At 39.1% G+C, this 27060-nt stretch overlaps 1 protein-coding gene across 5 annotated transcripts; it reads right to left on the bottom strand.

Annotated features, from left to right (window-relative positions):
- Positions 1-1883: 1883 nt before the first annotated feature.
- mapk8b (mitogen-activated protein kinase 8b) lies at positions 1884-26115 on the bottom strand. Of its 5 annotated transcripts, XM_032573865.1 has the most exons (13): positions 25796-26114; positions 23343-23516; positions 16014-16194; positions 15155-15284; positions 14428-14486; positions 12742-12880; positions 12084-12249; positions 9106-9177; positions 7285-7467; positions 6690-6814; positions 4164-4227; positions 3320-3397; positions 1884-2172 (listed from the first exon to the last, which is right to left on the bottom strand). In XM_032573865.1, exons 3-13 carry the CDS (start codon positions 16133-16135, stop codon positions 1991-1993), a joined length of 1320 nt encoding a protein of 439 aa, XP_032429756.1. In that variant the 5' UTR covers positions 16136-16194; positions 23343-23516; positions 25796-26114; the 3' UTR covers positions 1884-1990. The 5 variants fall into 5 exon arrangements, with proteins under 5 accessions (XP_032429756.1, XP_032429755.1, XP_032429754.1 ...); XM_032573864.1 differs by lacking the exons at positions 9106-9177; positions 23343-23516 and adding an exon at positions 11130-11201 and having other exon boundaries at positions 25796-26115; XM_032573863.1 differs by lacking the exon at positions 23343-23516.
- Between the last annotated feature and the right edge of the window lie 945 nt (positions 26116-27060).

Raw genomic sequence — 27060 nt, forward strand, 5'->3', positions numbered from 1 at the left:
ACATCAACCAATCGGAATATCACTGAAACGTTCATCTACTTCGACAACTCAATTCAAAAAGTTGGACTTTTGTATTGTCAAGATTCGTGACAGTTAGAAATTTATTTTCTGCATTTACGGCTATTAAATTTGATGATTATGGCTCGCAGCTATTAAAAACCCAAAAATTCAGTTAGAAAAAAAATTAAATATTGCATAGAAAAAAGATGTTAAATACAGAAATGTTTTGGTTATGCCTAAATTATGCCCTACACAACCATAGGAAAGTCAGTCAGTAGATGCTTTTCCATGACAGATGTACGCAAAACTTTGCCAATATTCTGCTAAAGTCAAAAAGACAGAATTTTGCAATTGCGACGTTTCCATTACATAAGAAATGCAATATTGCAAAATAAACAACTTTTGATATGCTCAAATAACTTCATGCTAGTGCTGAAACTTTTTATCAGAAAACAAATTTTTTCAAATTTGGCGTTTTCATGTAGCGAATTTGACTCCGATTATGTCAAATTGTGCGACTACATGGTTAATGGAAACACCGCTACCATCTACTAATGAGTTTCCATAAGAGACGTGTGCAACACTTTGTCAGTATTCCGCTAATGTCGAAAAAGCACAATTTCGCAATTGCAAAATTGCATAAGACAAATAAAATCACACGTGAAGAAGTTTGTTTACGTCATTAAAAAAAATGCTGAGTCATCGTCCTCAACTACCACCCGTCTTCTTCTTCGTGGTTTGCTAAAGCGGCAACAACCAGAGTCACCTCCATGCCACGCCGCATTAATGCAGCAATTCACACGAAGACAGCTCTGAACAAGAATTGAGCGCTTATGTGTGGATATACTTTTCAGAATGTCAACATTTCTGTTAAGTGTTTAATAGTTTCATGTAATATTTAAATGATCTGTGAAGCGAGTTCTCATTAGCTTTTCACCATAATCATCAAAACAAACAGAATTTAAGTATTGTGTATAGTTGATCTATACAGTAGTAGTTTTCATTTTTTTAATGAATTAATAAAATAACCTTTTTGACGACAGATGCATGTTCACCTGCTTTCCCTACTTTACTGAAGCACATTCTAGTTTCACCACCGACGTCACAAACCTCACAGCACTTTACGTTTTTAAAGAAACTCTCAAATCACAACGACGAATCCTTCCACAGAACTTTCCCACCCAATCGGGTCCACGCCGCTCGCTCGGACAAACCAGGAACTTTCAAAGCACTTCAAAATAAACCGAACCCACATCTTCCCTCTTCTAGGCGAAATATGACAAAAGGAGTCTCAACCAAATCTCAGAGTTTTGGGGGTTTTTCTCCAAATAGGAAGTGAAAAATATGAAAATTATAAAGCATTCATAAAAAGTGAAACTTTACAATGTAGGAAGTAGTAGTGACTCATCGTGAGCAACCTTTCTTTTCTTTTCTTTTTTTTTTTTTTTTACAAAGAAATCAAAATTAGTTTCAAATAAATGGATATGTCACATGCAGCCAAAAAAAAAAAATCAAGATTCCTAATGTTTTAGACTAAATCAAATAAGGGAAGATCAAAGAAGAGTCTGGAAATTAAATAAGGTTTCAAAGGCTCACCGAATGTCTGTATTGAAGACGAAACTGACAGCTACCGTCGAATCTGTACAAACGTGATCTACGATTATATGGCGAGTTGTAAAAAGCAGTGAGAAAAAAATATATCAACTGTCGAAAGATCTTTCAAAAAAGAAAAATAGATCATTTTAGAAATCTTACTGTCAAATAAAAACACAATAACCATTTTCTAAAAAAACAATAAATTATAGACTGAAAAAAATTATATTTTAAAACCGAAACAAAAGACTATGAATGATTATTTGAAAAAGGAAAACAGGATGAAGATCTGTTGTTTCAGACATTTTACTTAAACAGCTATCTGACTAATACGCTAAACTACTGGAGACGAGCACAGAGGGGAGGAGGGTACTGTGGGTGAGGGGAGGTGTGATAGTCATCTGCAGCAGCCCACGGGGCCGCCGGCCTTGGCAGCGGGGCCTGCGGAGCCTGGGGGGCCCGCGGGGCCGGGGGCCGTCTCCAGGCTGCTGTCCGTGTCGGTCAGGGTGGGGTCGGAGGACGAGGACGTGGAGGGATGGTGCTGGTGCTGCTGCTGAGGGCTGCTGCTCACTGCTGCACCTGTACTATGAGGAGCAGGAAAAGGTCAGAGGTCAGAGGGGGTCGGGGGGGCTGTGAGCAAACCTGAGGCTGCAGATACTGCAGGTATGAAGTTTCTGTGGAAAAGAATAAATCTATGAAGGTGGCATTTTATATTAAGAGTTAAATAGCTAAATAAACAGATCTAACTAAATCTAATTATGGCTTCACCGATTGACGTTTTCTGGCCAATCAATGATCTTTAAACTACCCAATGAGCTGCCGATTTTTTTAGATTGAAAAGTTGCTAAATATTATAATAGTCAGCAGGCCGATTTATTGGTACACCATTAATTCTAATAATCATTCATTAAAACAGATTCCCAATTATGTTTCATCTGATTTCTAATGGTCAGGATTTAAAGATTTGTCAAATAAAAGGCTAATTAATGATTAAATGAACTATATGTCCCCATTATGTGACATTAGATGCAATAAATAGTTACAGTCAATACAAAACACAACTAACGATAAAATGCTGATTGTTTTATGGTAAATATCTTAGGTGACAGTAGTTTTCTTACAGATGAAAGTTAATAAATGCAGACTCTACGGTGGCCCAGAGTGGTCAACAGAATGCAAAAGCAACAAGTTATGCTAGAAAGTTTAGCAAAACTTCAGTTTTAGCACAACTTGCATTTCAGCTTTTGCACTTTGTTGACTCTTCTAGGCCACCTTAACAATCTTGGACTTTTGGTTATGGACTGTTATTAAATATTTAGTAGTTTAAACAAATATTAAACTATTTAATAGTTTAATATTAAAATTAAATCAGGAATTTCTCATTAGATAGTCAACTAGTAATCAGTTCCACATGAGTTACTATCAAACCAAGGAAACTGTGATGCTCAAAGCAAAGCTTTATCCTAACACACTCTTCACCCAACAGGCTTAATTACATTAAAAGCCTTAGATAAGGTGCAGTACTTTCCAGACATAAAAAGTGGTTGAGCTGGTTGAGAGGTTAGCAACAAAAGTCAGGAACATGGATATTTGTACACTGCTCAATCTTGATGTATATGGGATGTTGATTGCAGGAGTATATATGGAAGTGAAAGATTATAGGCATAAAGGTTTGAATAAAAAAAGAAAATGCAACGTTGCTCAAACACAATAACATTCCACCAACCTATAGATGCAGGCTGTCCCCTGATGACACCATTCTTCGTCCTTTCCTCCCAGTCCAGCACTTCTTTATATATCAACTCTGCACAAATTGAACAAAACACGCTTCTGCATTCAGCTTCTGTTTGGTTCATTCAGCTCAAAATGTAACAGCGGGAGAAAGGAAACAGTCACACAGTTTGGTGATCTAAATGTAGTCTCTTCGTGCATCGCGGTTATGCAAAGACTTTGGTTACTTTGAAAATAAACTTTTAAGGATTTACTGTAGGAAAAAAAAAGGATAATCTGTTTGTAAAACGACAGGTGTGACATTTTTAAGGAACATTTTGAAAACACACAATGCTGAGAAAAACAAGACAAAACTAGTACAGAAGTAGATAAAAAAATATATTGCATGCGACTGTTTTTATATTCTAAGCTGTTTGAATCTGCTTGATAAATCTACAACACTTTTAAAATTCTTTTTTTTTCCACAGATTTTTCCACATGATACAAAATGAAATATAAAAAGTGGGAAAATTTGTAGTCTAGTGAGGAGCGTCCATCAATCTGTTGTCTAAGCAGAAAAACCCCACACCCGGATTCAAACTATTGACCTTCTTGCTGCTAGGCAACAGTAACTATCCACCACGCAGCCACCAGGGGCATTTATTAAATAAATGACAGTCATATTGGTGCAGAGTACTGAGAGTGTAAATTGATATTTACTAAATGTGCCACGACAGCATTCTCCAGGTTGGTTTAGTCTAAAATTATTCAGAAGATGCATTAGGAAATGTATGATTTCTGGGTTATACGACGTGAAGTGTCGGCTGTTCATGAAAAAAAGACGAGAGCTTCTCCTTTACCTTTCCACTCCTCCACTGTGTGCTCCCGCTCGTCCAGCTGCTTGTCTGTGATGGCGGGCGGCGGCTTTAAAACAAAGTAGAGACACAGACACACGGTCGGACGCTTTAGTCTGCCTGTTGAATGTTTCTCCTCAACAACGAGCAACGGGAAGCAGAAACACTCATTGTTAAATGACCGTGTATTTCAGAGTGAAGGAACAATCACTGGAGGCAGATAGCCTGGATGTCTGCAGTGTGCGCATCATGTGGTTACATCTAATCCTAATCCACACCTTGAATTTTCCTGGTTTGTGGATGTTTCTATTTTATAATATTGGATTGGGTGGATGAAATGTCCAAAACTTTGGATATTGTGTTATGACCCTAACTTTGCTTTAAAGTGTTCAACATCTTCGTCGCTGATGGTTTCCTTAGGGTGTTTTCACACCGGACAGTATCTTGGTAGACTCTGTTTGACTGGAGACCAAAGTTGCAACATTTGTGATATTTTTGAATCAAACACTTTACCTCCTCACCTGTCATTTCTCTTGTTAGCCCTACACTTGTGCATTTGTTTTGTTGTATTTACCCAGGATGCCCTGCACAATACTCAACTTCCTGCTTTTGGAGCGGTCTCTGGTCTACATGGTGTTCACATATGAATTCAAACTGTACCAGAGTTCACGTCAACTGAGCCCAGTCGTAGGATTTTAGGCAAAACAGAGACCGCTTCAAAAGCAAGAAGCTGACTACAGCACAGGGCATTCTGGGTAAATACAACCAAAACAAATGCAAGTGTCTAGAGCTAGCAGAAGAAATAGATCGTGGTCTTTTATCAAAGACAAAAGAGAAATCCTACAACCACTGAAATCTGACGGCACTCTTACTTTGTTTCCCTTTTGTGAAGAAGGCAGTTGCGTTTTGTGTCTTCTTCAGAGGTTTGTGTGTTGTTTCCTTCAGTAGTTGTTTGTGCAGAGCCCCCACAGGTGAGGAAGTGAACAAATTTTTCCAACAGGTTTGGTTCAAAAATGATGTTGTAGAGAAATCCTGCAGCCACTAAAATCTGACAATCCAGTTTTGATTACATTTCGTGAAGGAGGAAATTGCGTTGAAAGTGAACTGCACCGACTGAAAACGCAATAAATGTTGCATTTTTGGTCCTCACCACCAACTTTATGCTGAGTCACATTGTTTACTTAAACAATGTGATTAAAACATAGAAAAGGTCAAGGGGGTGTGAATAAATTTCCAGAGGACTGTAAATATTTAGGGTAAAACAAAAAACCTACAATATTATGTATTCAAAACAAGTAGGTCTCAGTTTTCATTTTATGCTTTGTACACATTGTTGATCTTTTTTCTTTTTTTTTTTGCCTTAATGGATTCACACGTTCATCCAACCCGGTTACCTCTCACCCACAAGTTAAAGTTTGTTTGTACAGACCAGAAACGACCCGTCTTCTCCATCCAGAGACGGCCTGAGAGCTGATGTGATAATGAGGCACCACAGTGTGTAGAAATGCTCTTGTCAAATCTAAATGTTCAGCGTTCGTGACACAGAGGAGACAAATGAAAGCAGCCATTTGCTCCATATGCCAATCTGCCTGATTACAGCCATAAATCATGATGTGTCGGATGAGTCATTGTGTTTCTGAAGAAAGTTCTCGTGTTTATCACTGAATTCAAAGGCTGAACTTTGCAGCACAAATGTCTATTTCTAGTCAAAACTGTAGAACTTAAGTCTACAGGGTTTCTATAGGCTTCACCAGGGTAAATTTAAGACCATTATGAATTAAATTAAGTTGTAACATAGTGGTTATATTACAGGCTGAAAGGTACCGTTCCTTTAAATTTGTTCCTTTACTTGTTATCATAGCTGCATGTGTGGCTTTCTATTCTGTATTAGCCACCAAAGAAGCAAACCTGACATTTCTGGGGTTTGTTTGTGGCTCTTGGCAGTAGTTTTATGCTTGTCACACTGCATATGGTTTTCTATAGTCTTAATAAATGTAGCATCATATGGACTGGCAACAAAAGTGATACAATGGCAAAGAAAATGAACACCGTCCAGCTAAATATGAACTATGACAGACGCAAAAAAGGCAAGCTAGCTAGTTACCGTTAGCCTCAACTGCCTCGAGTAACATGGACACAATAAAGTTGTCTGCGTTCAACTCGACAAAAAAAATGGATTGATTTACATAGACATCAACAGCCCTGCCATCGCAAAATGTAAGATTTGTGATTTACATATTTAAGGCCAACTTACCTTTTTATTAATCAACTTCAGACATTTTAAGACTTTTTAAGTTTTAAGTATGATTAATATAGGAAACTACAGAAAGAACTTCCCCAGCAATACTTTTAAAGTACGTATTGAGAGTTGCATCTAATTATCCCAAAGATTTAAATATGACGATTGCTATGACTTGCTATTGATATATTTTCTAACTAAGCACAAATACGGTGGGTTCTGTGGCTTTGAGAGATAAGTCCATCGTGACTCGTTGCTTCTAACATATCTTTGGTTTGAGCTGAAGTACTTACTGCCTCCACTTCAGTCGGATCGTACCACACATTAATGTAAGGGTGCTGGAGAGCCTCGTCCACAGAGATCCGCTTGGAAGCGTCTATTACCAGCATTTTGGATAGAAGGTCCCTGGCTTGGCTCGCTGAGAGGAACGAGAAAAAGAAAAAAAGAAATAAATCAGGTTAAATATCTAATCCGTTCCAGCTGAGTGGGTTTGTCGTTTGGAAGTTCCAGTTGGAACCGGATGTCGGAGGTGGTGGGAGACGAAGTAGGGAGTGATCGCTGACAAATAAGAAACGGCTCCAAAAAAATGAGCAAAAAAGGGAAAAGGCTTATTTCAGAAAATTATGAAGGAGTACAAGAGTTTTTAAGTAGCTGGAATTAAACAGTTGCAATGTAGTTTAAAGTTCCCCTAGGTTAGATTCCAATCTCTGCTCGATCAAGTAGTTTATAGGTGTAGCAGCCATTTTTAAACTAGTTACCCTTACCTGACAGGTCAGAAATGTCTTACAAAAAGAAAAACACCCGAAAATATTTTTGTAAGTTCATGTAAACCTTCACACCAGCTTTTTTAACAGATTGGGAACCAAAGGAAGACGAACTGGCGCTCACCTTTCAACTTGTTGTGTTCAGAGTCAGCAGGGAACAGGACATCGGGGAAGAGCTTCTCAAAGCTGTAGCCGGCGTAACGCGGCCGGTTCTCCACGTAGGTCCTCACCGACTGGTTGAGCTTCATGAGGAACTCCTGAGACGGCGTCCCCAGCTGCTCGATCACCTTGTTCCACTGGTCAATGTCTTGTGTGAATGATATTAAGAAAACTACAGGGATGGATGTGCAAACGTTCCAATCATGGTCATAGAAGAAGAGGAAAACACATTTTTCTGAAGACATGTTTTCCAGTCAGCCTCACTGAGAGCCTCTACTTACCAACACTGGCTTCTTTACAGTGGAAGGAATTCTAATGACCGCTACTAACCGTTTTACATGTTAGCTGAAGTTTGAGTTGCTCACCTTTAACTAACCCAGAGGCTGAAATATAAGAATTTGGTTTTCTTTGTAAAGAGAAAAAAAACACACCACATAAATACAGATGGAACACACAACACAACTAAATGCTTGTTGACATCTTTGTTCCACCTTTACAATAAACACAAAGGACAGGATCGTATGTATAAAGCTGACTCGAGATAAGAAAATTAGGAACATGCTGCCTGTCACTTAATATTTCATTACAACAGTTGGCTTTTTGGTGGTCAAAAAATAATACATTAAAGCTCTCAAAGTGATTATTTTTCCAAATCAATATATTTTTTTCTTATACTTAGTTTGTTTTATGAATCGCATATGAACATAACTTGAAGAATTAGCAGTGTATTAGCCTAAAAATATGAAAAGTCTCAACACAAATGGTAAATGTCATTTGTTAACTTTTTCAACCTACAAAATAAAAGGCCTAAATTAATGTGTTTGCATAAATGTGTGCATCCTTAAAGCTGCAGTATGCAACTTTAATTTAAAAAAAATATATATATATATATTTTTTTTACATATTTGTTGAAACTGTCATTATGTTGCAACAGTATAATTAGATAATAATCTCATTATTATTATGTCATAGTGTTTAGCACTGGATTGGTTGTTTTCAATGCTAATAAGAAACAACCAATCAGAGCCAGGAGGCGAGTCTTAGCGCTGTGAATCACCCTCCATGTGGCGCTGCTTGTCTCACCCTCCCCCCTTGGTTAATTCCAGTTATAGGAGCGTGTGCACACTTATTCAGTCATTTATTTATTTAGTTAGTTTGTTGCAGAATATTTCGGTTTATTTCCCACTGAATTGTCCAGCTTTTACGTCACAATAAAGGTTGAAAAAGTTCTGAAATCATTGTGGCCAAATTTCTTTTTTCAACATGACAAAAACCTGTCATGAGGGGGAGGAGGCGGTGAACTTTTAAAATCCACTGTGACTTTGAGCCAGCTAACACTTTTAAGTTTGGTTACATCCTCTTATAAGAAGGATGAGCATGAGCAGGATAAGAAGAAGAGCATGTGAGCAATTTTTATGGCAAGAATGTCATAGCAGAAAATCAGCCGATGCTGAAAAGTTTCTTTAAACCTGGATATCTTTCTTTGAGTTCATAAAATTAGTTTATTGAAAAAATAAAATGGACTATTTTTGAATTTTCACGTTGGAAAATGATGCTGAAGCACCTCAAAATGTTGGCTTTCCGAACAGGAGGAGACGTCTCTCCAACTTCAACACAGCATTGAAAGTTGCTGAACTTTATCGCTCATTTAATGAAGAGAAAACTTGAAGGTCTAGTTTTGTGTGCAAAGATGTCAGACAAACACAGAGACTGAGTATTCAGATTACAGTGAGGTGGGGGTGGGGGGGCGGGGGAGCAGCTGGATGGAGGTTTAACTTAAGGATACGATCAGTGCCTGGAAACAACACACTACCTCGGACCATTTCAGCCATGATGCATCCAACAGACCAGACATCAACTGAAAAATGAAATGACAACCACCAAATTAGCATGCAAACCAAAAAAAAAGCAAACAGGACAACAATAAAAACAAAATGGGGGGGGGGGGGGGGTCTGAAGTAAAACTCATGATGGACATGAGGTGGCGTGACAACGGAATGATTTCATGCGGTTCAGTGCATTCTGGTAGAGGTCAGGGTCCCACAAAGCTTTATCTACTGAAACAGAGTAATAGCATGTTTTAAAGGGGGTTCTTGTTAGAGGGACACCGATTGTAGTTCTCTGACCGATCACTGATTTAAAAAAAAAAAAAAAAAGATTTGCAGATGCCAAAGATCTTTCTTGTCTGAGAAGTCGCTAAATATATCGACAAAGTTGTTAAATTGGCAACAGTGTGGGTGACTGTAGCTACGTTCACACAGCAAATCTTGATGCCCAATTAGGATTTTTTTAATAGCTGAAATCTGCTCCTTTTTTTTTTTTTCGGAGTGGTCATTCAGACTACTCATTAAATGCGACAGCAGTCACTTTTTTGTGAATAGTTTAGAAACCTAAAGCGACCCCATAGATGCCACACAGCAGCGCATTGCTTCTGGAAATAATGGATACATCCGACTATGGGTCATTTTTTAAGTTTATTCAGCAATATCAGCCAACAGCATCGTCACAAGCTCAACAGCATAAAGGAAGATATTAAAAATGAAGAATAACTAATAGCAATGACCATTTGTGGAGCGTCGACTACAGCTTCTTCTCTAGATGCGTAGTCGGGACTAAGAGCGGTGGGACTATGATGTGATGCACTTCTGCAAACGTCTTTTATGGTTCATAACTATAATTTGCAGCCACTGTTTACGTCTTCTGGTGCAGAATTACAACTCACGTTGTTTCACGTCAACGACGTAAAAGTCGGATAAAATGCAACATGACCGTTCAGATGGCAGACGCTTTGCAGTAATAAATGTTGGATACGTCTCTGAATTAATACCAGATATGGGGTGTGTGTGTGAAAAGACTGCTGTGAAAAAGTCGGCAATATATGTGTATGTGGGGAAAAAATACAGATCTGGGCCACGTTTCTCAGCTGTGTGAACCTAGCTTATTGCTAAACGCATACATGTAGAAGTGACTGTCCCCTGTCACAGCACAGTGAAAGGGGACAGTGGCCTATTTTCAGACCATTGCGATGGTGGATAAGATCGGTTTCACATGCTAGCATCGGCTGATCTTAATCTACGTTAAAAATCGGAATTGTGCATCAAAACCTGCTGTGTGAACGTAGTCAGTCATATCTGACTTAGCAAGTTTGTCTCTATATTTAGCACACAAAAATCTCGCATTAAAGAAAAAAAAAAAAGTCTGTCAGCCAGCAAACTGCAATCAGTGCATCCCTAGCCGAAGCCCTTTATTATTATTGCTGATTTATCGATGCACCCAAATTTGTGTTGCTGAATTTGACTCCTTTTTAAGAAGTCAAATTTAAGGGATTGTTTTGATGTTGAACAATCCCTTAAATGTGAGACGCTGACTCTTGTTGCTGTGCATCAATGCAGCTTCTATATGTTCACTGCACCCCTCTGTAGATATTTACAATTTAATTTCATGCAAACATAACCAAAAAAAAAGAGACATCGCTTTACTGATGGAGCTATAGATAACAACAGCAGCAGGAGGATAAATAAGGCTAATTTATGGTATTTTGACTTCTCCTCTTTTGAAAAGCAAACTATTAAAATTCTGCTTGGGTCTTTCATGTGACAGTCACGGCGCCGCTAGCGACAATGTTGCTGCTCGAGCGGATAGAGTCGTCTGTGTATCCGTAGAGACAGCAGGTGGGTGGAAGCAAGTCACAGCGCCAGAGGGACGGGGTAAAAATTCAAAGAAATGGAATTTTAATAGTTGCATTTGACAGGAGAAAAAGTTAACATGAAAGACTTGGTGCAAATGTTCTGTCAAGCAGCTCAAGGATACAATCCCTTCCAGGAAAAAGGATTTTGTGGCGAACCATTTCTGCCATAATGCAGCCCACAGCCCATATATCCACTACATGAGCGCAGCGTTGAAGGAGGGAGAAAAGAAGGGGAGCCACAGATGCAACAGGTCAGCAGGAAGAATTAGGGCCAGCGTTTTGCTGTTCAACACCTCAAAATGCTGCAAGATTATCAATCTGTAATCACCAAAAACTCACCTACTGGTTATTATTATGCACTGCTCACTGGCTACCATATCTGTGGATTATCACAGATATGGTGCTTTCAGGAAGACGCCATTTTGATTAGGAGGAGAAAATGGAAACCTGTCATTCCTGCCAGACTGTTACACTTGCCTCACAGATAAACACTGCAAACTAATTCTGGCTCTGATTTTAGCAGAGTAGTTTCTGCCTGGCAAAAAAGATAAGTATTCATGTCACTTCAACTTTTTGTATCCAGGTCACAGTTTTTCCGATTTCTATTTGTTAACGATTTTGAAAACCATGAATCCTTTTCCTCCACTTTGTGTTGGTCTAACAAACACAAACACAACTAGAAGGTTGTGTTTGTGATCTCTATCCAGGTCGGAAGGAGAAACTGCCGAGTCATGCACAGGAGCCTGTTTTTCATACTAGCAGCTTTTAGCCAGGCCTTATTAAGCTCAAAACCAGAAACTTTTTAATAAAACATCAAACACATGCTGAAGCACTGCTGCCACCACCGGAGTCTTCACAAAGGAAGTTCACCCCACAAAGCAAGGATGCCCCACATGCCAACTTCCCCTCTGAGTGTAACCTTTACCGAATCTGTGTGTGTGGGCGTGTGTGTGTGTGTTTGGGAAGTGCTGCTGAAACACCTCAGCAGGAGGGAGAGGTAGGGGGGGGATTAGGGACATGCAGCGGCCCAGACGGCAGTCCCTGATCGGCCATTCCCCGCCTTCTCCATCACTCACCGTTGGCCTGGTAACCCATGCCCAGGATGACCTCGGGGGCACGGTAGTAACGGGTCACTACGTAGGGCGTCATGAGGAGGCCGGTGGCAGCGGTCCTGGCCAGGCCAAAGTCCAGGATCTTCAGTGTGCAGTCAGACTTTACTACAATGTTGCTGGGCTTCAGGTCCTGCACCGAAAACACAAAAACATAACAGACCATTAAAAACGGATCGAGCTGATGGATTTTGGTTCATTACAGGAAATCAAATATTCTGCTTCGGTTTGAGTCACTTGAGAGTTCCTACATGTTTATTACAGAAACGAGTACATTTTCAGACTGAAAATTACAGAAAATTAACATTTTTAAATTATTAATCAAAAAGTTTAATTAATAATGAGGTCAAGTTTTCAATACAGAATGTGCAAAAAAAAAGCATTTTAAAAAACGGACAGACGGCTAGATGGATAATAAACATATCGGAAAAATAGCGCACATTAGCGACGCAAGGTAACAGGTAGAGACAGATAGCGGTGGATATCAACAGGTAGCAATGGATAGTGAAGAACAGCAACAGATAACGATGAATGCAGATGCATAGTGATAAATAATGATGGATGGCGACATATAGTAAACGGACAGCGACGGCTGCCCAACAGATGGTGTGTCAGCAGGACCCACCCTGTGTATGATGCCTGCAGCATGGAGGTGTTTAATCCCACACAGCATCTGGTAGAGCAGGTAGGACAGCCTCTCGTGGTCCAGCTCCATCTGAATCACTTGACACAGGTTGGCGTCCATCAGCTCCATCACTAGATACCTGCAGAGAAACAACTCCTGTTACCACGGCTCCTCACAAAGGAGGCACTGCGGCACAACCTTCCCATGTTGGCCTAAACCAGGCTGTACTACATGAACTAGTCCTGCGTTGATGCCGCTCTGCAGCCCAGGCCCACTCTGCAGCTGGAAATACCGTCGTCTAAAAATGGAGAACAAATGCCAGCTCCATCCACGTTTTCACAAATTTCCAACAACATGCAGTCAGGGCTCCTGTGTTCACGTGAACAAACAACAAACCAAACGGAGCGTCCATCCTCTATCGCTGACTGAGTCTGGAAGCCCTCCGGCAGTGATTTGTCCACTTTCCTTTTTAGCTCCAATCAGGCAGACGGAGCCGCATAGAAACACACAGCCGTACCCTCTCTATTACACACACACACGCACTTTCTTCTTGTTGCATTAATCATGGGAGCGCTCATCATACTTCATAAAACAATAATCATTTGCAATTTATGTAATCTGATGTGACCTACTGAAATGTAATACTGAGATATACTCCATTTTTTGGAAATTTAAAAACTTACTACAGGCACATTTTTGTTGAGGCAAACCCAGTTTAAACACTTTAAACTTCAAAGCAGGAAAATTATTATTATTATTTTTTTTTGGCAACCATTCTAATGCCAATTCCTTCAATTACTATGACAATTACATTCTAATATGTCATCGATAAAACACTCCAGACTGAAAGGAAATGTGACCGCAACCAGTTCCCATAAAACAAAGACTTCCACTTTGAGCTAAAGAGAAGAACTGCTGTCCTTAAATCCATTTCATATGAGTTATGTCAGAATATTTTACAACAATCATAGACCAAACATCCACAACTACCAGAGAATCAGTAAAAAATGAACATCATTTTCAGGTTTGCCTGCGCTCTAAACTGGACTCTGGTTCAGTCCGTTATCTTTATCAAAACTTTGTTAATGCTACGTGTTGCCTTGAAATCTGGAGGGAGATTCCATTATTATACAATGTAGGGCTGAAAAGATTAATTGTGTTAAACGTATTAATTGTGATTAATCAGTTATTGAAATAGCCATCCAGTCAATAACAGTAATTGATTAATGACATACAAACTCAAAAATAAGGCTATTTGCTCAATAAACTGACTCAGAGCAGTAATTTAGCCAAAACTGTACAAAAATACATAAACATTTTGCATTTAAGATGAAAAAAAAACAACACACACCTGTGTTAATATGTTTTACTCAAAACTCCTCACATGGCATAGATTTACCGTCACCTGATTCCAATCCACTAAAGAAATGTTTTGTTAGGCAATAAAATGCTTAATTCTCTTATTCAAAAGAAGGAACTGAATTGTCTTGTTTGCATCTGTCAATGTATTTCTAATAACATTTAAGATGAAAAATCTGCAGAACGTGCCAAAATGTTTTATCCGATTTATCGACTAATCTTCTGAACAATTGAGCAAATAATCGACAGCTAAAATAATGGTTAGTTGCAGCCCTGAGTCCAACCAATAACTTAAAACTTCACAACCAGAGAAGCATCAACACTCACACATCTTGGAACTCCTCCAGTGTCTTCTGAGGCGTGAAAACGTTTAACAGGCCGATGATCTGGGGAAATACAACAGAAAAAAAAACGTCAAAATGCAGGACTTGTGATAATCTCTGCAGACCCCACACATTCAGGACACAAGCCGTTTAGATTTTAACCTTCAGAGAGCTATTTGTTAAAAGCAGCCATCACAGAGACAGCGGTGAACACTGTGAAACTGAACAGGCTTCAGTGCAGTACCAACATTTACATCAGAAATATGGCTCTTCATAAACATACATGTTCTGTTCCTTTTATTTCACGTAAAGCTGGAAACCAAAGTCTGATTCCTTTTTTTTTTTTAACAATATCTTGTAAACAGCAGAAGGGGAAACCAGTGGCTGTGGATTCATGTATAATGGGAATACTGGTGAGCCGGCAGCTTCCTCGTTTACTCTCTGTCTCTCTGAATATGGAAGCATATCAGTAGATGATGTTTTTGTAATGAAGACAGATACAGCCCAATTAGAGGGATGCGCAGTGACAGCTAACATTTTCCAGAGATTCCCTCAGGGTCAGCTTCGCTCCGTCTGAACATCTCGTCCTCTCTGCTGATTCTGACTTGTTTGTCACTCTGGATGCTGTGCTGGCTCAAACATATATTTGTTTGTTTAAATTCAGCTTTAATTGTGTGATGGCTAAAGCCAAACATAGGGGAAGATTAGAACGGTAAAAGCGGAGCTCTTACGTTCTTGTGGTTGACACATTTCATGAGCACCAGCTCCCTGTAGGCCCGCTTGGCGTGGGTTTGGTTCTGGAAGGGCCGGCTCAGCTTCTTGATGGCAACGTTCCTCTCCAAGTTGTGGTCATACGCTGAACTGAGGAGACAGAAATAAAAGAGAAAAAGACGCAGTTAGCAATGATGCATCTGGGAAAATTTTAATCTACAGTTTTTCAGTTATTTCTTACATTTGTTTTGATTTATTTTGCAAAAGAATGAAGAAAACCCCAGCAACAAAGGAACATTTTTTCCCTTTCTTCCTCCTGTGTTTAGATATTTAATTTGTTTTTTTGTTTTTTGTCTGAAAAGTGACAAAATATGATTTTCCAAAATGAAGAAAATCAACTGGCCTATTTTTCGGTGCACTCATCAAAAACACGTCTTCCCTCACATTTTTAGCTGGATGCTGAAGACACCCCTCCTATGTATATAGAAAATGGCGTCACGATAGGAAAAAATCTGTTGCTAGTTATGATTTTTTTTTTTTTTCCATTACCATTTGCAAAACTTCACCAAAATGTTCAGCTGAAAGTTTTGTGTAAAAAGTAGAGCATAGCGTAAATATAAAAGAACTGACCAACATCTATAATGTCTAATAGTTCTCTCATTTGCTCTCAAAACGAACATTAAGTAGGAAGGAACGAGGCGACGGCCAGCATGGAGTCACATTAGCACTTCTTTGCAGCTTGCGTGCTGTTTATGTATCCATAACAAACAACAGTAAATATTCAATTCACAGGAGCAAAAGGTAGAACTTAAGAGCTAATATTTGTTAAAAACGCTGAAATATCATCAAACGGCAGTTTTTTTTTGTCCCCAGACTCACCAGACAATCCCCTGTGCTCCGGATCCAATAGGTCTGAGGTTCTGGTAGCGCTTCAGGACTGTAAAAGTTGAATCGCCCACGTCTATGCTGTAATACTCCTTTTCACGCTTGTTCCGGTTCATGATGAAACCTTGGTAGAACTCTGAGCCTGGGCATCCAAGAAGGGCAGGCCTCTCAAGATCTGCAGTGGAGACAGAGCATACGCTTAAGTACAATAAAAAAATTACATAAAATAAAGATAAAAACTTTGTTAGAGGTGAACATTTTTTCTGGTCTTAAATATTTTTATTTTAATATTTAAGACCAACAAATAAATAATGTACTTGTAACAGTTTTCTTAATGTTGAAATGTTAAAATTATACTTTCAAAAAATGTGTCAGTGTTTATACCGGTCGCATCATCTTATTTTGATGTAAAATCCGCCGCACCTTAAAGTTCAGAGAGTGAAAATATTATTATTCATTCATATTTTATTTGACCATAAAACTAAAGTATTGATCTGAACATACAGTACAGGCCAAAAGTTTGGACACACCTTCTCATTGAATTCAATGAGAAGGTGTGTCCAAACTTTTGGTCTGTACTGTAGATGATTCAAAGATGAGAAAATATTAATAAAAAAAGAAACTTTAATTCTCATCCATCTACTGACTGGCCTTAAGTAGCGGATACAGAGTTTGCTTCTCATCTTTTGCAAAGTCAGCATCATGTGACTGTCAGTAAACGCACCATGAAACATAGAAACACGTCACAGAGATCGTATAGATCCATTTATTGCAGATTTCTTGGTTGATTATTGAGCTTTTCTTTTGTTGTTGTTAACTCTACCCGTGAAATTCCACTCAGTGTTTTCTAGAGTTTGTTGGCGGTGAACAGAAGGAAAAATGGAAAACCACAAACTATACACAGAACCAGTTCTACCACCCGGGTTCCGGCACCGGTTCAGCAGAATGACAGGAATGCAGGTCTGACAGTACCTCACAAAGCAAAAGCATCTTTAACACCGGGTTTCTGTAAGTTGGACTTAACTCGAGATTTTTTTTTAAAGATCCTTAGGATTTAAACAAAATCAAGTTTTCACATTACTTGGTTAAGTCTGATGAGGTGGCATCACAATTCATCCAGTTCACAAAACTGTAATGGTAACATTTTATTCACATCACACGAGTCACATGAATAGTCCGATGTTACCACTGGCAGAAAATATGAAGAAGACACAGGAAGTGGCAGGAGCATGATGGTGTGGCATGGTTTTTAATGAATTATCACACAGACAAACTTATTCATGTGTGATTTTAATTGCATTTCTTATTTAATGGAAAAACTGCCATTGCAAAATTGTGTTTTTCTGACAGTAGTGGAATATTGACAAAGTTTGCGCACATTTCTAATGGAAATGCAGTAACTGTTTTCAGTTTATGCTAAATGCTAAGCTCATATAAGCAGGGTACTCTCTGTTTTGATATGACTTGTTGATAAAAAAAAATCTACGCGTTGTCAGTTTTAGCTTTTAGAGAGAAAACAACAGATGTTGATAGTTTAACATGTCAGTATCGGTCCGATAAGTAAAACTGGAGATGTAACAACTGACGTTTATTTACATCTCGTTGATTCCTGGTTATTTTTTATGGTGTCTTTTGCCTAAGGGAATAGTCTACGTAGGTGAATTACGGTTATTGGGTGTAACAGCGCTATCAGTATCAGACTTCGCTATCAGCCCAAATTTTTAATTGGTGCATCCCTACAGGTCAAATTGAACCAAATCAGCAGGACAGAACATCACATCAGAACTCAAGACACAATGGAAAACAATCGGTGCAGCTGCAGTTATATTGAAATGGATTTCTTCCGATGTGGATGAAACCAACTCTTTAAAGAGAATTGTTGTCATAAATGATCAATCTTAAACGTGCAAATGCAAGCCTCCTTCTACAAGGCTCAAATAAAGTCTACACTCACCAGCAAAAGCTCTGATTCAGATGGCAGAAAATCAACCTGGCCATGCATACAATCCAAAACGGCATCAATTCCAGAGATTACTGCGCCTCTGGAACGCATTGGATGAGCTGTGCATGTAGTCTACATGAAATCTAAATGTTGGGGTTATGGAGCAGTGACCCAGGCAGAGGGAGACAGGAAGCAGGAAGCAGGGTTTCATGCTGGGTATGAGCATGACAAACCATTAGTGGGATTTGGAGCACTGAACTGAGAAGATATAGGCTTTGCAGAGACTTGTCTGAATACTGCCATCTTACCCCGCCCATTCCCTTTTCCCATTAGTAAACCTAAAAGTCTTTTCCTCTTCTCCCACCCCTCTATTCATAGGTAACTCCGGTTCTTTAGTTGGTCCGGTTTATCCGAACCCGAGCCAGTCCCGGGAGCAGCAAAGGCAGGAAGCGAGCGACACAAAAGTAGCAGTCTGATTAAAAGTCAGTCAATTGACGTTGAAAAGATTGACTACATTGCAACACATGGTCTGGAAAATACAGGTAAAAAAAATAACTGATTCTGCAGAGAATCACAAATCCTAATCCTGGGAATTCTGAATCAGAGTTTGCCCCAGTGTATTATAAGCCTGGCGGGCCCCCAGGCTTCACTTGCTCCCCACCAGGCTAAGCATTGTTTATTTTAAATGGGGTTTTTTTTATACATCAGTACCAGTGACATGGATGATGGATAAGATCAAAGATGAATTTAGCCACGTTTATAGTTAATGCATTGAACGCTCCTGCAGCAGCCCATTCGAGTCACATTCTATTATTTCCAAATTATGGTCCCTGCTATGTAGATTTTTGTAACATTTAACATTTTTGAAAACAAAACATGGTGGACCGCTGGTGGATTACCCCAGTGCCTCTACCAGCAGGCTGAAAATGCTGAAAAATGGATTTTAAAGTGTTTAAATTGCTAGTATAATACATATCACATTATGCGCCCACTCATCCGCCCTAGAAGTCTGTCCACTGTATGTATTTTGATGAATTCTTTGATATTTTTTTTATTTAAGACAAAGGCATGCAGCTAAACTCACATAATACTGATAATTTAAATTACAGAATTTTATTCACAAACCAAATTTTTGTTTAATTGTACTTATGAAATTTGATACAGTATAGAACTTTATTGAATTGTTTTAAATAAATGTCTTTTCCTCTTGTCAGTCACATAATTTCAACAGAATCTGTAGAACGCTTGAATAGAAAATTGTTTCTCAATCAAATCGTGACTCTAAAAATCGCTAGACACTGAAAGGTCCATCCAGGCGTTTTGGACCGCTGAATGGTTGCCCTGGGAGATTAAAGGATTTCTCAAAAATGCATGAAAGAATCAAGGCAACACTCTGGGTATCTGTTTGATGAAGGAACCGCATTATAACATGATATACAGCTCAACAAAATGAATTTAACATAACACTGCCCCTTTAAAATTCGCATGACAATCCCCACCTTCCAACATGGCAGCTACAGCGATGCTTTTCTTAAGTAGGAACAGAAATGATTGGCAGATTTGACTGAAAGAAGGATGACTACAGGGCTATCCTTAAATAAAATCAGTTACCCTCAGCAAAAGTCACAAGGCTGGCGTGTTAATTCAACTGAGAATTGATGCTCAAAAATTCTGTACACAGACATTTTGTATGTAATCTCACAGACCTGAAATGATTTTGCAAAGACGAATGGACAAACATGTCAGTCTCCAGATGTATAACCCTCAACTGACTAGCAAATGTCTGTTGAGGATCATTGAGTGATCAGTCTTTATCGTAATTCTTAAATCAACAAAAACTCTTTGCATCTTTTTTTTCCTAGAACAATATGAACCGTGGTTCCTCCGATTAGCAACTATCCACTGCTGTGTGTTGATCACTGGTATAAAATCCCAGTGAAACCCAGTGAATTTGTGTGGTGTGACACATGAGGAGCAAGAGTTCTGAACAACTTCTGCCTGCTCCTTTCCTCCGAGAGACGCGCGATGCTTTCTGCTTGGCTTCGTCTGCGTCGTATTCCCCCTTCCCTCCTGCCATATTCACCTCATCTCAGATCAGAAGTGCATCTAAGCAAAACCGTCCTGGGGCACACAGAGACGGAAAATGTGTTCACATCACTAAAGAGCCAAAACACAGTCATCTTCCCCTACAGAATGAGGCTAACAGGGGGCTGTTTAGTTTAAAACAAAACAAAAAAAACGACGTACACAAGAGTAAACACGGATAAGAAAGCAACAGCTGTAGAAACAGTCCTTATCCATTCTTATCAGGGACACCTTCCACACATTTTCTCTGTATCAGAGCTACAGCAGGCCTGATATCCTGTTGCTTTTGCTCTCTTAAGGGGAAAGAAATACAACTGATTTATTTGTAAGTGCTGGGTTTAGAGTGAGGACACTTCACAGGGGATTTTTTTGGATCGTCAATGTTTTAGCAGTGTGTGTAGAGCGCATGTATTGGGATCAAGGGTGTGGAGATCACTGTGTTTCATTGCGTCAGGTTGGGGTCCTGAAGCAGATGTAATTCGAAATGAAGTTAGCTCTTTAGCGCTTTAGCATCAACGTCTGTAAAACACCTTTGGTGTAGTGCTTTAGGTTTAGTGCAACCACCTTTTTAGCTACTACTGAAATTAGAAAAAGACATTCTGACTAAATACAATCAAAGGATGATTTAATTAATTAAAGAAACACAAATCTTTCCATACCAACTTGACCTAGGTGAAAAAGTAACTCGCCCTTTTCCCAAATAACTGCCGGTTACCAACCTGCCTTATGAGATTTTTCAGCTGCTGTCAGAGTGGTTTGGTTTAAATTATGTATTACTTTGTTTCCATCCTTGTGATCTCACCCAGCTATGTGGCATATTGGTTTATAAAATCTATATTAGTTGTGGGAATAAATAAAAGTAAAAGTCCGTCCCGGATGGATAGATTACTGCCAAACAGTTTGAATTAGAGGTCAACTGATACATTTGGCCGACATTCATGGACTTATTGATTATATAATGTGACATAAGGTAATATTTCTCTATAATTTCTGACAGTATTAATGTAACATCAGTATTCTATTTTAATTTCTTCCCCAATCATATAGCTTTTATCAGTTTTCAATTATTTTAAAAAAAAAGTTATATTCAGTATATATTTGATGCAATATTTTCATTTATTGCAACATTTCATTTAATCATTTTCTCTATATTTATGTTTTTATTTACTGCTACCCTTAAATCAAACATTGATTTATTTTCAATATTTCATTTTTACATTTTGTCCACTCCTGTTTTAAATTGGCATTTGTTATCATTGTGTCACTTTTATTGTGTAAATCAAACGGGGGGTGCGGGCGGGAAACAAATTGGGTTCACCCAGCCACCCGTCCCAATAAAAAAAATTAAAAAGTCATGTGCCACCAAATATGGCAGCCTAGCAATCTTTATCGATTGATTGCATATGTTGAAAATGCAAAGTCGACTGTAACTTGGTGCAATGTACAGAGATGCTACAAGAATCATTTTGAATCTCGTCAGTTGCAGAAAGAATAATCAGAAGTCAATTCCAATCAGTGCATCTGTCCCCAATCTGAGAAAATCAATTAAAACACACTTTGAATCTCAACGTTTAGCCACGGCTACTATGTGTGGCCATTTAAGGGACTGTTAATTATTCTGGTACGGTCGCCATCTTTAACCTTTGAGATGTTTCTGCCACAGCGTGTTAGTTTCCCCACATAATATACAGTAACTCAACACCCCTTCATGTCACATTTAGCCTTTTTTTTTTTTTTTTAACAAGCAGCAAAAACTGTCAGCTTAATTTGTCACAGAAGCTGAATCACTTCTGACATGAAAATGCCAAAGCAAATAGAGCCGACATTAAGAGTGTATATATTTACTCCCCGCAGAAAGTATGCTTTTGTGAACAGACTCTTTCGGCCATGATCAAGCTCTCCCTGAACATCCAGATCCAGTTTGTGTCGACTATAACTGTGTTTAAGTCATCAGGTGCGCGCTTCCTGTTCGCATAAAGACAATAATATGCACCTGAGAGGTTTGATATATCCAAACGCAACCCAGAGGGAGGGGTCAGAGGTCTGCACCAAAAACATATAGCATATAAATATTACTCAGAGTATCAAAAGCAATAGTTAACTCACACCTTGACCCAACTGCTGACAGTAAAAGATCAATAAACCCCACATTAAAGATGAAAAACCATGACAACATAAGTCTGGTCCAACACCACAGATATGTTCCATTCATGAGGATCATTCCTCTACATGACCCCGCCTTGGTCCTTTAGCTGATCACTTCTTAGGATCGAATCAGGGCTGAAACGATGAATCGGATTAATTGTGATGAATCAATTATTGAAAAGATTGTCAACTAATTCAGTAATCGAATAATCATTAACTGGAGTATACAGACTAAAAAATAAAAAAGCCATTTTGCTGAAAAAACATACTCAAAGTGGTAATTAAGCCAAAAATGTACAAAAATTTATACATTTTGCATTTAAGAGAGAAAAAAAAAACGCTAAATATGTGGTGTCCAGAACTCCTCAAGGGCTACAGTGTTAGCTTCATTTGGCTCAAATTCTGTTAATAAACTCCTATTAAGAACCTTTTGTTATTCAAATATTAATCTGTTAATCCAAAAATTAATCACCAGATCAGTCATACACTTCATAAGGCCTGAGCTTAATCTAACATCACATATTGAGGTTAGAAGTATTTTTTTAGCTGCAGATTCATTCTTTGATACAAATGAGCAAATGTTCACTAAAGGAATTTTGTGTTATTGTATTTTATGCAATAAATGCTTACTTTCTTAAATCAAAAAATAGAAAAAGAAATTTAAATACTTGTTTATTTGCATCTTTTAACGTTTTTCTAATATTGTATAAAAAGGCTGCAGTGGTTAAAAGAAAAATCTGCAGACTTTTTCAATTTTCTTCATTTGTCAGAATAATCGATGGAATAAACGATTACTAAAATAACTGTCAGTTACATCCCTAGACCTAATGTTAATCAATTTTACATACTGAAAAAAGAAATTGAAGTAAAAGTATTTAATTGTAGTTAAGCCTGATATTATACCCAGCTCTTGGATTGAGGATGAACTTTGTTTTACCACCTTATGTCTTATTTGCACAGAAACACGAGACGGGAGCTTCAAACCTGTTTGCACAGCGATGGCAGAACAGGAGGCGCCGACACCGGACAGAGACAGACCCGACCATGATTCTACGTGACTGTTGACCAAACTGAGACATGCAATGTGTGTTCAACAGTATTCGGATCTTTGCAACCAGATCAAAGGACAAACGGCACATTCAACCACCTACTTGGTACACGTCTTTACGTAGAGATGAGTGCCTGCCGAGACTCTGGACACCTTTCACTTTTTGGTGCTGGAGTCAGGTTTCTTGGTGCATTCCCCTGCAGCAGTGTGCAGTACATGGAGCCAAAAACATCACCACACAGGCGTCTCAGATCAATAGTGGAACAAGATGCATTCACTGGAAACACAGACAACACGCAAGCTGAAACCTACCTCAGCTTGCTTCAGCTATGATCACTGTCATTAATAATGACACTGAAGATGGGGTGTGTCCGACCGAATTCGGGCGACGCGTCCTTTGAAGGACGTCGACGGAGAAGACCGGAAGCGAGTGGTGAACGGTCAGGAGCAAACAAACTACTGAAAACAGTTTAATAGTTGATGTTGTGTTGTGTCACGTTTTGAAGCAAGTTGAAGCGTGACGTCACGCTCCCCAGCTCCATGCCGGACGGTAAAATGTTGCTCGCTGACGATGACTAGCATTGGTGTTAGCTGTCAAGTTATTAACATAACATGTTAAATCTCAAATGTATGCGTGATATAGAAAAGAAAAAGGGATGCAGTGCTTTGCTACTAATCGTCAACTCTATGACGACTACAGAATGAAGTCCGGAAAAAGTTCTAATTAAAAAGAAATAGGGAGAGGAAAGTAGGTGAGTTTTGCTAGCTTGACTTTGACAACTTTAACTTGTAGATGAGCTGCAGGATTCTGTGCGTTTCGATTCAGTAAAAAATAAAATAAAACGGCAACCCACACACCAACTCTGGCAGATTATGAGTAGATCAGGAGTTTAAATTAGATAATCAAGCACCACCGTGTTAGATTAGCTAACAGTAGCAGTAGCTGGTCTACCACAGCGATTACTTATTAATAATCGCAAAATAAACATCAAACCTAAAAACATAATACTGTAACAGACTTAATGTTCTGTTCTTTGTGTGGGGAAATGTTTGAGGGTTCTTTGGTGTTGAATCTTGAAACATATAGCGGCGCTGTTGTCAGTTGCTGTGGCAACAAGTGCGTGTGTAACATATCCGACACAGAGAGCGAGGAAAAAGTGGTTTTGAGTTCCTCTTCAATTACTTTTCTGTTATTTTCTCTTTGCTGTGGAGCACAGCACTAAATTAATAATACCTACATCTCCAGGTTTCATTTAGTTAAAGGAGTTAAAGGTAAAGGACGGCACCAAATGGGTCCCTTCCTTAATCGAAGGCCAACTCCTTCAACCTTAAAATAGCATCTCAATGCTATTGGTATAATAGCACGTTGCACTAATCTGATATAGTTGAGTAACCTAAATAACAGATTAAAAACGATCAATATTTTTGTTGTGGAGCTCATATGTCTACTTACTCAATAATTTAGCAGCAAAAATGCTATTTTTTTTATGTTAAAATGTGAATAATTTTGACTGATTACAGACACTGTAGTTAACTCAATTGAAAATGTCTCACCAATAGCATATGGATAAAAGCAAATGACAGTACAACTGACAGTCTATAGTCTTTTTACCTTGTAGTGAGTACCTTGCTTGCAAATGCCGCCCTGGGCAACTGCCCATATCAAAAACCGGGTATAATATTCAACATAGTCAGCATTTTAAAACTACTAATGAATTTGGCAAATGTGCGCACCCAAGTCTATTTATGAAATCAGTCATTCTGATCAATATCTTAGTATATTTAAACGACAGTGTGTTATTTTTGCTTTACATTCAATCAGTTTCATGCTAGCCCTTAACAGAAACATTATGTATGAGCCATTTATTCATGAAATAATCGAAACAGGAATTGGGCCGCCACATCAAATTGTGTTTAGGGAAGCATAAACTTATGAACCGGTGCTGCATTGACGTATTACAAAATAACATACAAAAACATAGCCCTGAGTCAGAAAAAGGCAAACACTTGACTACACGCTCCCTTTTACGCTAGCTTCCACAAACATGTCCTTACAGTGTTACCTATTACAAAAGGTGTCGTCTTTTAAGGTAGCAACTGAGCTAAGTCACATTCAAAGTTGAGGCAGTCAACTTGATGCTAGCTGCTGGAAGCAGGGTGTATTCAAAGGCAACAACTGGTGCTTAGTGTTTACATGGAAGCTGGTATTCTGGGTTTATATGAGCACTGAGTGGAGGTCACCGTTATAGCTCAACATTGTGATAGTTTTATGAGTAAAAACAGGATCCGGGGTTTATTTACGGCCCGAGCTCGTGCTAAAGTGTGCGCAGCACCGTCATAAATATGTAACTGTAGAGAGCTTCTCAGCAGTCACTCTGTCTGGCCGCCTTCTCGCCTTTAGGCCAGACCTGTCCTGCCTGCTGTGCTGCTCTTCCTAAACGCTACACTAATTTAGAGCAACTCCTTTCGGCCCATCCCTCTCCCCCACGGCTGACAATAACACGGGGAAAACAGGTAGAAAAAAAAACAACAAACAAACCTAAACGCAGAGCTCACCCCTCTCCGGTTAATTCCAGCAGTGTCGACCTGCAGCCGCCGCCGCCTGCTGCCTCCCTCAGACGCGAGCTGGACGGGTTTTTTTTAGGCAGGAAATCCTGGTGGTCTTTAATCCACGTCCCCCCCACCCCCAACAGTAGCACTCTCCCGTTAGCTCTCAGTTCAGCAGGCCGGGGTCGCCACAGTAAACATGTGCAGCTCCTACGTAGCCTAATCTCGGTGCTTCCGCGACACAAGCACTTTCTGCCATTTCATACCGACGTCGTCGAAACCTTCCGATGTTTCCTCGGCTGCACAATGAGAGCCGGGGGACGTTCAAGAGCGGCCCGGAAGAAACTGTTTTGCAACGTTTCAAAATGACGTCGCGCGCGACGTGTTATTTACGCTTGCTTATACAGTAAACACATTTATTTAGCCAATAGACATTATAGTATTCTAAACATATTAGCAAAAATACAAGAAGTCATCATGAAGAAGTTGATTTTTACTAATAATTATATTTTAAAACTCATTCACACGGGGTGATATTTCTGTTCCACTTTGATGATTGAGGTTTCCGGCTCATGAAAATTCAGAATTCCACTTCTCAGAAAATTATGAAAAACCAGAAAGAAAACGGGTTTTTAATTCATTATTATTATGTATGGCTCTCAAGCACAGTGGAAGACTGCTAACCTTACAGTTCTCCAATTAGTGACACCTTCAAAAAAGAAGGGCAAGCCACAAAACGGGATTGTTAAAGACCCTTGCTGTTCACAGAGTGCTGCTTCCAATCATAATAATGGAAAGTTGAGTGGAAGGGGAAAGTGTGGTTTAAAAAAAGGCATATGTAACCAGATAATGTAAGCCTTGAGATAATTGTGAAACAAACCCCATCCCACAATTACATGGAGACTTACAAAGTGTGCACTGCAGGTGGCGTACGACTGCTTATGGGATCCATGAAGAGTGTCTGCAAACTCCTGGTGGTGGTGGCATCATGATGTGGAGCGATTTAGCCAACAGTGACTTTGGTATTTAGGTGTAGGGTCAGATGGTTAGTCTCTTTGCCAACAATGACACCAAGTGTTAGCATTATGGTGTTAGCTACAAGTACAGTTGGCGTAATATAGAAATTTTTATATATTTATGAGATAAAATGTAAATAATTTTTACATTTCACCAAAAATCATTGGTTCAAATCTGCATCGCATGTCAAAATTGGCTTTGGAAGCGATAAAGAGACAAAGTTCCAACAGATTAGTCAGCAGCAACTAGTAAACACC

The sequence above is a fragment of the Xiphophorus hellerii genome, chromosome 10, assembly GCF_003331165.1.
Source record: "Xiphophorus hellerii strain 12219 chromosome 10, Xiphophorus_hellerii-4.1, whole genome shotgun sequence".
Taxonomy (NCBI): domain Eukaryota; kingdom Metazoa; phylum Chordata; class Actinopteri; order Cyprinodontiformes; family Poeciliidae; genus Xiphophorus; species Xiphophorus hellerii.